The sequence below is a fragment of the Anolis sagrei genome, chromosome 13 (genome assembly GCF_037176765.1).
Source record: "Anolis sagrei isolate rAnoSag1 chromosome 13, rAnoSag1.mat, whole genome shotgun sequence".
NCBI classification, from domain to species: Eukaryota; Metazoa; Chordata; class Lepidosauria; order Squamata; family Dactyloidae; genus Anolis; species Anolis sagrei.
This window is the reverse complement of record NC_090033.1, coordinates 282,216-295,017: the sequence shown is the minus strand read 5'-3', so window position 1 is coordinate 295,017 and position 12,802 is coordinate 282,216. Positions and strand designations below refer to the sequence as shown.

Sequence of the window (12,802 nt, the reverse complement as noted above, 5' to 3'; positions counted from 1 at the left end):
TCTGCTCCCTCCTCCCTGTGGCTTCCTCTCACATATTTATACATGGCTATCATCATATCTCCTCTCAGCCTTCTCTTCTTCAGGCTAAACATGCCCAGCTCCTTAAGCCGCTCCTCATAGGGCTTGTTCTCCAGACCCTTGATCTGCTCCCTCCTCCCTGTGGCTTCCTCTCACATATTTATACATGGCTATCATATCTCCTCTCAGCCTTCTCTTCTTCAGGCTAAACATGCCCAGTTCCCTAAGCCGCTCCTCATAGGGCTTGTTCTCCAGACCCTTGATCTGCTCCCTCCTCCCTGTGGCTTCCTCTCACATATTTATACATGGCTATCATCATATCTCCTCTCAGCCTTCTCTTCTTCAGGCTAAACATGCCCAGCTCCTTAAGCCGCTCCTCATAGGGCTTGTTCTCCAGACCCTTGATCTGCTCCCTCCTCCCTGTGGCTTCCTCTCACATATTTATACATGGCTATCATCATATCTCCTCTCAGCCTTCTCTTCTTCAGGCTAAACATGCCCAGCTCCTTAAGCCGCTCCTCATAGGGCTTGTTCTCCAGACCCTTGATCTGCTCCCTCCTCCCTGTGGCTTCCTCTCACATATTTATACATGGCTATCATATCTCCTCTCAGCCTTCTCTTCTTCAGGCTAAACATGCCCAGTTCCCTAAGCCGCTCCTCATAGGGCTTGTTCTCCAGACCCTTGATCTGCTCCCTCCTCCCTGTGGCTTCCTCTCACATATTTATACATGGCTATCATCATATCTCCTCTCAGCCTTCTCTTCTTCAGGCTAAACATGCCCAGCTCCTTAAGCCGCTCCTCATAGGGCTTGTTCTCCAGACCCTTGATCTGCTCCCTCCTCCCTGTGGCTTCCTCTCACATATTTATACATGGCTATCATATCTCCTCTCAGCCTTCTCTTCTTCAGGCTAAACATGCCCAGTTCCCTAAGCCGCTCCTCATAGGGCTTGTTCTCCAGACCCTTGATCTGCTCCCTCCTCCCTGTGGCTTCCTCTCACATATTTATACATGGCTATCATCATATCTCCTCTCAGCCTTCTCTTCTTCAGGCTAAACATGCCCAGCTCCTTAAGCCGCTCCTCATAGGGCTTGTTCTCCAGACCCTTGATCTGCTCCCTCCTCCCTGTGGCTTCCTCTCACATATTTATACATGGCTATCATATCTCCTCTCAGCCTTCTCTTCTTCAGGCTAAACATGCCCAGTTCCCTAAGCCGCTCCTCATAGGGCTTGTTCTCCAGACCCTTGATCTGCTCCCTCCTCCCTGTGGCTTCCTCTCACATATTTATACATGGCTATCATCATATCTCCTCTCAGCCTTCTCTTCTTCAGGCTAAACATGCCCAGCTCCTTAAGCCGCTCCTCATAGGGCTTGTTCTCCAGACCCTTGATCATTTTAGTCGCCCTCTTTCTCTGGACACATTCCAGCTTAGAGTCAATATCTCCCTTCAATTGTGGTGCCCAGAATTGGACACAATATTCCAGGTAAAGTGGTCTAACCACAATAGTAATGATGATGACTATTATTAATGGGCGCTTCTGGTCCACTCCACTTCTGTTGTTGTTGTTGTTGTTGTTGCTATGGTTGTCTATTGCAATGTTCCTCTCAGAAGCCTATGGGGCCTTCTTGCCCAGGTTCCCCATACAAGCATACGGGGCTTCCTGGCCAGTGTGCCAAAAACTCCCCTAGAAACCTATGGGTGGGGTGCTGGAGCTTACCACACTAGCCATCATGTGCATGGAAGCTGAATCTGACTTACGGCAATGGCGCAACGGGGATTCCTGCCCATCGAGGAGGTTTGTGGCGGGCTGCGGCTGGAGTTCTGTTTCGCCAGAGTGGAGTACCCGCAGGAGAGGCTGGTGGTGACGTGGCTATTTACTTCAGGTTGTTATGATTTCCCATTTGCTGCTTAGAAGATGTTTAATTTTACGTTTATTACAAAGATTGTGTAAACACGTTGCAATGCTGATATTTTTGTGTTTCTCAACCTGGGGGTCGGGACCCCTGGGGGGGGGGGTCAGAGGGGTCGCCAAAGACCATCAGAAAACACAGTATTTTCTTTTGGTCGTGGGTGTTCTTTGTGGGAAGTTTGGCCCAATTCTATCGGTGGGGTTCAGAATGCTCTTTGATTGTAGGTGAACTATACATCCCAGCAACTACAGCTCCCAAATACCAAAGTCTATTTTTCCCAAACTCCACCAGTGTCCACATTTGGGAATACTGAGTATTTATGTCAAGTTTAGTCCAGATCCATCATTGTTTGAGTCTGGATGTAGGTGAACTACAACTCCCAAACTCAAGGTCAATGCCCACCACACCATTCTAGTATTTTCTGTTGGTCATGGGAGTTCTGTGTGCCAAGTTTGGTTCAATTCCATCATTGTTTGAGTCCACAGTGCTCTCTGGATGTAGGTGAACTACAACTCCCAAATTCAAGGTCAATGCCCACCAAACCCTTCCAGTGTGTTCTGTTGGTCATGGAAGTCCTGTATGCCATGTTTGGTTGAATTCCATCATTGGTGGAGTTCAGAATGCTCTTTGATTGTAGGTGAACTATAAATCCCAGCAACTACAGCTCCCAAATACCAAAGTCTATTTTCCCCAAACTCCACCAGTTTCCACATTTGGGAATACTGAGTATTCATGTCAAGTTTAGTCCAGATCCATCATTGTTTGGAGCCTGGATGTAGGTGAACTACAACTCCCAAACTCAAGGTCAATGCTCACCAAACCCTTCCAGTATTTTCTGTTGGTCAAGGGAGTTCTGTGTGCCGAGTTTGGTTCAATTCCATCGTTGATGTTCAGAATGCTCTTTGATTGTAGGTGAACTATAAATCCCAGCAACTACAACTCCCAAATACCAAAGTCTATTTCCCCCAAACTCCACCAGTTTCCACATTTGGGAATACTAAGTATTTATGTCAAGTTTAGTCCAGATCCATCATTGTTTGGAGCCTGGATGTAGGTGAACTACAACTCCCAAACTCAAGGTCAGTGCTCACCAAACCCTTCCAGTATTTTCTATTGGCCAAGGGAGTTCTGTGTGCCGAGTTTGGTTCAATTCCATCGTTGGTGGAGTTCAGAATGCTCTTTGCTTCTGAAATCTCAGCAACTACAACTCCCAGGTGACAAAATTATTCCCCACCCCACCCCAACCCCACCAGTATTCAAATGTGGGCGTATCAGGTATTTGCGCCAAATTGGTTCCAGTGAATGAAAATACGTCCTGCATGTCAGATATTTACGTTATGATTCATAACAGGAGCAAAAGGACAGTTGTGAAGTATCAACGAAAATAATGTTATGGTTGGGGGTCTTCACAACATGAGGAACTTCGTTAAGGGGTCGTGGCATTAGAATCACTGGGTTGCTGTGAGTCCTCTGGACCGTATGGCTATGTTCCAGAAGCATTCTCTCCTGACCTTTTGCCCACATCTACGGCAGCCATCCTCGGAGGTTGTGAGGACCGTTGGAAACTAGGAAAATTTCTTTCTTTCTTTATTTACAACATTTATATGCCGCCCTTCTCACCCCGAAGGGGACTCTGAGCGGCTTACAAGGTATAAATATATACACACACACACACACACACACACACACACACACACACACACACAATATTGTATTATTAGCACAGTACAATATCAGCATTAAACATTGCTATATTGCACCGTACCACTATATCGTAATATTATTAGCGATATTACGTGTAATATAAATATATAATTATGGTATCATTTCTCATTTCCGTAGATCCTTCTGCTTTCTTTTTCCTTTCTGTCTGTGTGACCTGCTTGGCTGTCTCACGCAACATGGGCACACATTTAACTCTCTCTCTCTCTCTCTCCTATTAAGATCCAGACCAGGAAGTAGCTGCCTCTGCCACACTCCACTCCTTCTCTTCTTTCCTCCCTCCCTCCCTTTCTTTCCTTTTCTTCCTTCCTTCCCCTTCCTTTCCGTCCCTCCCTCCTTCCCTTCTTTCTCCTTCCTTTCCTTCTTTCCCTCCTTCCCTTCCTTCCTGTCCCTTCTTCCTTTCCTTCCTTTCCTTCCTCACTCCCTTTCCTCCTTCTTTCCCTTTCATTTCCTTCCCTCCCTCCTTCCTTCATCTCCTTCCTTTTCCGCCTTCCTTCCTGCCTTCTCCTTCCTTTTTCCTTCCTTCCCGTCCCTCCTTCTTCCCTTCCTTCCCTTTTTCCCACCTCCCCTTCCTTCCTGTCCCTCCTTCTTTCCTTTCCTTCATTTCCTTCTTTACCTCCTATCCCTTCTTCCTTTCCTTCCCCCCATTCCTCCTTCTTTCCCTTTCTTCCTTTCCTTCCCTTTCATTTCCTTCCCTCCCTCCTTCCTTCATCCCCCTCCTTCCTTTCTCACCTTCCTTCCTGCCTTCTCCTTCCTTTCTTTTTCTTCCTTCCTGTCCCTCCTTCTTTCCTTCCCTTCCCTTCTTCCTCTCCTTCTTTTCCTTCCTCCCTCCCTTTCCTCCTTCTTTCCCTTTCTTCATTTCCTTCCCTTTCATTTCCTTCCCTCCCTCCTTCCTTCATGTTCAGATCACCCTGGACGATGCTGAGGAATCTTAAGCACCTTCAAACCAGGCCAAAGTCTTCTTCTCGATGCCAATGGGCTGGTTTGAAGGCGCTTAAGATTCCTCAACGTGATCTGAACATGAAGCATGAATCTTAAGAGTACAAACTTCAGCAGTGGAACTCTCTGCCTTCCCCGGAGGGAGTGTGGTGGAGGCTCCTTCTTTGGAAGCTTTTAAGCAGAGGCTGGATGGCCATCTGTCAGGGGTGATTTGAATGCAATATTCCTGCTTCTTGGCAGAATGGGGTTGGACTGGAGGATGGCCCAGGAGGTCTCCTCCAACTCTTGGATTCTAGGATTATTGTTATTATTATTATTATTATTATTATTATTATTATTATTATTAAGCAGAGGCTGGATGGCCATCTGTCAGGGGTGCTTTGCATGCAATATTCCTGCTTCTTGGCAGAATGGGGTTGGGCTGGATGATGGCCCACGAGGTATCTTCCAGCTCTAGGATTCTAAGGGAATTCCAGACAGGAAACAATCAGGGCCAGGTAACACCACCCAACAAAGGATTCCCCCCAGGCAGGAAGCAGCCAGACTTTGAAGCTGCAAGGCTATTCAATGCTGATGGCAACATTCCCACTTGCCTCAAGCAGAAAAGAGTTCTTTCTTTCTCCCACAGATATATATATATATATATATATATATACACACACACACACACACACACCCCATTTCCCACATTTTCCAACGGACATCACAACCACTGAGGATGCTTGCCGTAGATGTGGGCGAAACGTCAGGAGAGAATGCTTCTGGAACTCACCGTGTTCTTTCCCTCCTCCTCCTCCTCCTCCTCCTGTCGCAAATACTGCTTGCCCAGAAAAGAAAGCAGGAGCCAGCGTGAGTTAGCACAATATAAATATGCCGTTGTTGGTGCGAAGTCAACTCCCCGTCCCCATCCGTACCCCCGCCCCCCATGCCCACCCCCCAGTCCCCCCGGTGCGGTAATAAAAATACATTCTTTACAATTAAAAGGAAGCTAGTGCAAGTCCCGTTGTGGCGGCGAGGAGGAGGAGGAGGAGGGCCCGGGTCTCACTTGAGGGGCACCTCGTACTTGAAGATGACGCTGAAGATCTTCCCTCCGAGGCGGTCGGCCAGCCAGGAGTTCTTGATGACGGCCAGCTTGAGGCTCTCGCAGTCCAGGGCCGCCTCGTAGTTGGTGTGGATGGCGCGGCCCATGCCTTCGATGACCACCAGGTCCGTCTTCCGCTCCCGGACCAGGCTGGCCAGGCCTTTGTCCAGGCGGCTGCAAGGAGAACCGGCACACTTATTAATATTATTATTATTATTATTATTATTATTATTATTTGGGGTTCTTCTACCCCGCCTTTCTTCTCACCCCGAAGGGGACTCAGGGCGGCTTACAGAAGCAAAGGCACAATTACATCAATTCACAATTCACACTAGTTCATGCATTATAACCATAAAATCAATAAAATCAATAAAACCAATACAAACCCAGTTCCTCCTCTTACATGGTCAGCGATCGCTAACTCATAATTCTAATTTTCGTTCCACTTCGTCAATCCTGTTGGTCTTACTCGCCTGATTGTCTGATTTAATTGCCAGATTGCCCAAAGGCCTGGTCCCACAACTACGTCTTTACTTTCCTCCTGAAGGAGAGGAGGGATGGCGATGCTCTGATTTCCCCGGGGAGTGAGTTCCACAGGTGAGGGGCCACCACCCAGAAGGCCCTGCACCTCATCCCCACCAACCTCACTTGTGATAGCGGTGGGGTCAAGAGCAGGGCTCCCCCAGATGATCTCAAATTCTGGGGTGCGATGTAGAGGGAGATAAGTTTGGACAGATACGCTGGACCCGAACCGTACAGGGTTTTGTAGGTCAAAACCAGCACCTTGAATTGTGCTCGGAACTGAACCGGCAGCCAGTGGAGCTGGCACAACAAGGGGGTGGTGTGTTCCCTGTATGTCGCTCCGGTGAGCAGTCTGGCTGCCGCTCATTGGACTAGTTAAAGTTTCCAAACAGTCTTCAAGGGCAACCCCACGTAGAGCGCGTTGCAGTAGTCTATTCGGGTGTTGTTGAAGTTCAACAGGAGGAAATGCAAGAGACTCCACTTGGGCAGGATAACTTGTTGAGGTTCAACCGGAGGAAATGCAAGAGACTCCACTTGGGCAGGAGAACTTGTTGAAGTTCAACCGGAGGAAATGCAAGAGACTCCACTTGGGCAGGAGAACTTGTTGAAGTTCAACCGGAGGAAATGCAAGAGACTCCACTTGGGCAGGAGAACTTGTTGAAGTTCAACCGGAGGAAACGCAAGAGACTCCACTTGGGCAGGAGAACTTGTTGAAGTTCAACCGGAGGAAATGCAATTGACTCCACTTGGGCAGGAGAACTTGTTGAAGTTCAACCGGAGGAAATGCAAGAGACTCCACTTGGGCAGGAGAACTTGTTGAAGTTCAACCGGAGGAAACGCAAGAGACTGCACTTGGGCAGGAGAACTTGTTGAAGTTCAACCGGAGGAAATGCAAGAGACTCCACTTGGGCAGGAGAACTTGTTGAAGTTCAACCGGAGGAAACGCAAGAGACTCCACTTGGGCAGGAGAACTTGTTGAAGTTCAACCAGAGGAAACGCAAGAGACTCCACTTGGGCAGGAGAACTTGTTGAAGTTCAACCGGAGGAAATGCAAGAGACTCCACTTGGGCAGGAGAACTTGTTGAAGTTCAACCGGAGGAAACGCAAGAGACTCCACTTGGGCAGGAGAACTTGTTGAAGTTCAACCGGAGGAAATGCAATTGACTCCACTTGGGCAGGAGAACTTGTTGAAGTTCAACCGGAGGAAATGCAAGAGACTCCACTTGGGCAGGAGAACTTGTTGAAGTTCAACCGGAGGAAACGCAAGAGACTGCACTTGGGCAGGAGAACTTGTTGAAGTTCAACCGGAGGAAATGCAAGAGACTCCACTTGGGCAGGAGAACTTGTTGAAGTTCAACCGGAGGAAACGCAAGAGACTCCACTTGGGCAGGAGAAACAAAAGGCAAAGGTACAAAATGGGGGGCGAGGAGGCCTGGCTCGTAAGCAGGACGCGGGGAAAAGATCTTGAGCCAGGAATGTGATGCCGGGGCAAAAAAAGCCAATGGGATGTTGGCCTCTATAGTGTCTAGAGGCACGGAAGTCCTGCTCCCCATGCTCTATTCCGCCTTGGTTGGACCACACCTGGAATCACATTGTGTCCCATTCTGGGCACCACAATTGAAGGGAGATGTTGACAAGCTGAGAAAGAGGGCGACTCAAATGATCAAGGGTCTGGAGAACAAGCCCTAGGAGGAGCGGCTTAAAGAGCTGGGCATGTTTAGCCTGATGAAGAGAAGGCTGAGAGGAGACAGGATGAGAGGCATGTATAAATATGTGAGAGGAAGCCCTAGGTTGAATGAAAAGTAATGCCTCCACCTTCGTAACTCCTCAACAGATGGCAGTACTGGTATATGACAGGTACTGGCTTATTAAGTAGACTCTCCTCCACAGTTCCATTTTGGCAGGGAGCCTTGGCATTGAACAGTTGTGTTGTTGAAGTGAAAAGTAATGCCTCCCCCTTCGTAACTCCTCAACAGATGGCAGTACTGGTATGCGGCAGGTATTGGCTTGTTCAGTAGACTCTCCTCTACAGTTCCATTTTGGCGGGAAGCCTTAGCATTGAACAGTTGTGTTGTTAAAGTGCCAAGTATGGAACCCTGCGCAGATGGGAAGGCTGAGAGAAGACATGATGAGGGCCATGTATAAATACGTGAGAGGAAGTCCTAGGTTGAATGAAAAGTAATGCCTCCACCTTCGTAACTCCTCAACAGATGGCAGTACTGGTATGTGACTGGTACTGGCTTGCTCAGTAGACTCTCCTCTACAGTTCCATTTTGGCGGGAAGCCTTAGCATTGAGTGGTTGTGTTGTTAAAGTGCCAAATATGGAACCCTGTGCAGATGGGAAGGCTGAGAGGAGACATGATGAGGGCCATGTATAAATATATGTAAGTCCTAGAGAGGAGGGAGCAAACTCCCTTTCTGCTGCACTGGGGTGAGACTAGGACGCAATGGAACATAGTAGAAGAAAGGAGACCGAATGTGAATGGACCGGAGGCGGACCCTTGTTTGTCATACCCAGGAGAAGCCTTACCTCAAGTCCAAGCAGGGCGAGCTGGAGCCTGTCTGCACCAAGAGCAACTTCTCTTCCTTCAAGGCAGATCTAAAGGAAGAAAGGTGCCGTAAGAAGTGGGTACGAAATACAGTCATTACATGATATAACATACTTCTTGTTCCTGGGTTACAAATGTCATTTCCTGTTGTACCTGCCGCGTACCAGTACCGCCAACTGTTGAGGAGTTACGAAGGTGGAGGCATTACTTTTCATTCAACCCTCGTATCTATTGAGAGAGGCGGATGGCGGAAACAGAAGAAGAACGGCCTGCCTCAGGGGAGCGTGCTTGCTCCATCCATGTTTAACATTTGCACAAATGACCAGCCACTGCCAGAAGGGACAGAGAGCTTCATCTATGCTGATGATCGTGCCATCACTGCTCAAGAGGGAGCTTTGAAATGGCGAAACAGAAGCTCTCCAAAGCTCTAGGTGCTCTTACTGCCTAAAACAGGGAAAACCAGCTGATCCCTAATCCATCTAAAACTGGGACATGTGCTTTTCACATTAAGAACAGCCAAGCATGCCAGGCTCTGAGGATTATTACCTGGGAAGGAATCCCACTGGAGCATTGCAGCGCACCCAAATCCCTGGGAGGAGTCACTCTGGACCGTGCTCTGACCTACAGGAAGCACTGCCTGAATATCCAGCAAAAAGTGGGTGCTAGAAACAATATCATACCAAAGCTGACTGGCACAACCTGGGGATCACAACCAGACACAGTGACGGCATCTGCCCTTGCGCTATGCTACTCTGCTGCTGAGTACGCATGCCCAGTGTGGAACACATCTCACCACGCTAAAACAGTGGATGTGGCTCTTAATGAGACATGCCGTATCAGGGAGTGTCTGCGCCCTACACCACTGGAAAAATTACACTGTTTAGCCGGTACTGCACCACCTGTCATCCGCCGGGAAGGAGCAGCCAATAGTGAAAGGACCAAGGCAGAGACATCTCCAGCGCATCCCCTGTTTGGGTATCAGCCAGCACGCCAATGACTTAAATCTAGAAAAAGATCTTCGGAGACACTCGCTGGAACATCTCAGCAAGCGAGAGTCCAAAAGTGGCAGGCTCAAATCCAGAACCTGATACCCAATGAGAGACTCACCCCCTGGGCACACAGAAGAAGACTGGGCGACTTGGAAGACGCTGAACAGACTGCGCTCTGGCACCACGAGATGCAGAGCCAACCTCAAGAAATGGGGCCACAAAGTGGAATCCACGACATGTGAGTGCGGAGAAGAGCCAACCACTGACCCCCTGCTGCAATGCACCCTGAGCCCTTCTTCCACATGATGCACAAGGGAGGACTTTCTCGCGGCAACACCAGAGCCAGATTCTGGTCAAATATGATAAATAAATCAACGACCAACTTAACATAGTTTGTGGCAGCTGTTTAATAGACACCCATGAAATCATTCTATTTCCCATGAATTTCCTGTAGATCTTAGGAAAAACGACGTTTCTAGAGTAGAACAACTGCTTTCAAAGTAAGTCCCACACAACTAAATGAGAAACAACACTTACAAACCAGGAACAGAAAAAAATACACAGTGTTATTAATAGTTATTAAAAGCAATGGATCTGAAGTTAATGGAGAAATAAAACGAAGCCTTTGAGTCATAGGTTGAACCTTCATCTGTTAAATTCACACAACATGGAATGTATTGGGAATATCATCCAATTCTGAATGGGTTTTTTTTTTGTTCCGCTACAAAATCCTAGAATCCTAGAGTTGGAAGAGACCTCGTGGGCCATCCAGTCCAACCCCGTTCTGCCAAGAAGCAGGAAAATGTCAGACTGTAGGATCTGTATAGCAATATTAAATGATCACTCACAAGCCGGTTTTGCTTTGAAATGGATATATTGCTTGTATCTCTGCAGCAAAGAAAGACACTACGGACTTTTCCCCACCACCACTTCCTTTTATACACCTTTGCTGCCCATCTCCCCCTCTTCCCAGTTTCCTTATTAGAGCTTGTGGCATCACAAGTTCCAACACAAGATTTCCAGTGCCCTGGCTTCAACATGTCACAGGGAGAGAATTGATTCAGCCAGGATGATTCAGTCAGGATGTCACGGAGGGAATTTCATAGAATCATAGAATCCTAGAATCAAAGAGTTGGAAGAGACCTCCTGGGCCATCATCCAGTCCAACCCCATTCTGCCAAGAAGCAGGAATATTGCATTCAAATCACCCCTGGCAGATGGCCATCCAGCCTCTGCTTAAAAGCTTCCAAAGAAGGAGCCTCCACCACACTCCCTCCGAGGCAGAGAGTTCCACTGCTGAACGGCTCTCACAGTCAGGAAGTTCTTCCTCATGTTCAGATGGAATCTCCTCTCTTGTAGTTTGAAGCCATTCTTCCATTGCGTCCTAGTCTCCAAGGAAGCAGAAAGGAAGCTCCCTCCCTCCTCCCCCCTGTGGCTTCCTCTCACATATTTAGACATGGCTCTCATCATATCTCCTCTCATCCTTCTCTTCTTCAGGCTAAACATGCCCAGCTCCTTAAGCCGCTCCTCATAGGGCTTGTTCTCCAGACCCTTGATCTTCTCCTTCCTCCCTGTGGCTTCCTCTCACATATTTATACATGTCTCTCATCATATCTCCTCTCAGCCTTCTCTTCTTCAGGCTAAACATGCCCAGCTCCTTAAGCCGCTCCTCATAGGGCTTGTTCTCCAGACCCTTGATCATTTTAGTCGCCCTCTTCCTCTGGACGCATTCCAGCTTAGAGTCAAGATCTCTCTTGAATTGTGGTGCCCAGAATTGGACACAATATTCCAGATGTGGTCTAACCAAAGCAGAATAGAGCATGGGGAGCATTACTTCCTTAGATCTAGACACTAGGCTCCTATTGATGCCTGAGGCCAAAATCCCATTGGCTTTTTGTGCCGCCACATCACATTCCTGGCTCATGTTCCCCTTCCTCTCCACGAGGACTCCAAGATCTTTTTCACACGTCCTGCTCTCGAGCCAGGCCTCATCGTCCCCCGTTCTGTATTTGTGATGTCTTCATGCCGTCAGAAATTAACTCCTGGCAGAAAATCACAAAGCACCCCAGACAGATGGCCATTCAGCCTCTGCTTAAGAGCCTCCAAGGAAGGAGCTTCTACCACATTCCGGAGCAGAGAGTTCCACTGCTGAACGGTTCTCGCAGCCAGGAAATTCTTCCTCACATTCAGATGGAACATCTCTAACTTTCACACTCTCTCCTAACAGCGCAAAAGAAGAAGAACATACCAAACCGCTCCTCACCGTATGACCGGATCAGTCGCCGCGATCCTGTCGGCCACAAGCAGGGATTCGCTGTAGGTCACGTCATTCAGGGCCGGCCCTGAATTACAGGCCAATATGACCTACAAGAAGGGAAAGGAAAAATCGGGTCACGGAGAAGAACGCGGTCGAAAAAAACGTGTCAACATTTTGGAGAGTTCCATGTGGCCTACCAAACAGGGAGGGTGTTGTAGATCAGCCAGAGGCTGATGGTTTAACTGATGATTGAGAGAGGATTGGGGCACAAAGCGATGGGCTCTCGATTCTGGGTAAATCAAGTCTGGGAAATGATGGTTCTCTCTGTGAGGAAACTGGCTCGGAAAGTGCAAGGCCTCCAGGGCATTCAGGGGAGCCAAAAGTAGCAACCACAGTTAAGGAATCAAGTGAAGACTTGAGTGATAAAGAGGGTTCCCAGAAGGAACCACCTATAGCTACAGAGATCCACAAAAGTCTTCATTGACAAAACAGAACTGAAAATAGATTGCGTAATTCTGAAAGATTACGTGGGAAAGTTGTGAAGGAAATCCACAGGAAACAGAATGATTTCATGGGTGTCTATTAAGCAACAAGTTGTTTACCTTAAGTTCAGTTCAGGCAATGCCGTGTTAGAGTCAGAAGCTAAGACTGACTCAAACACAGCATTCCGGGAAACTGAATGATTTCATGGGTGCCTATTAAACAATAAGTTGTTTACCTTAAGTTCAGTTCAGGTAACGCCGTGTTAGAGTAAGAAGCTAAGACTGACTCAAACACAGCATTCCGGGAAACTGAATGATTTCATGGGTGCCT

The 12,802-nt window shown here is 48.0% G+C and overlaps 1 protein-coding gene across 2 annotated transcripts in view; it reads right to left on the bottom strand.

Moving 5' to 3' along the window:
- Nucleotides 1-5,537: 5,537 nt before the first annotated feature.
- PANK4 (pantothenate kinase 4 (inactive)) overlaps nt 5,538-12,802 on the bottom strand; it is a 53,772-nt gene continuing 46,507 nt past the window's right edge. The window contains exons 17-19 of one of the 2 annotated variants that reach the window (XM_060759052.2): nt 11,996-12,096; nt 8,725-8,793; nt 5,538-5,845 (exon numbers count right to left, since the gene is read on the bottom strand). In XM_060759052.2, coding sequence (XP_060615035.2) covers nt 5,632-5,845; nt 8,725-8,793; nt 11,996-12,096 — 384 coding nt within the window. In that variant the 3' untranslated portion in view covers nt 5,538-5,631. Of the gene's footprint in view, nt 5,846-8,724; nt 8,794-11,980; nt 12,097-12,802 lie in introns of those variants that run through there. The other variant, XM_060759053.2, reaches the window with a different exon arrangement.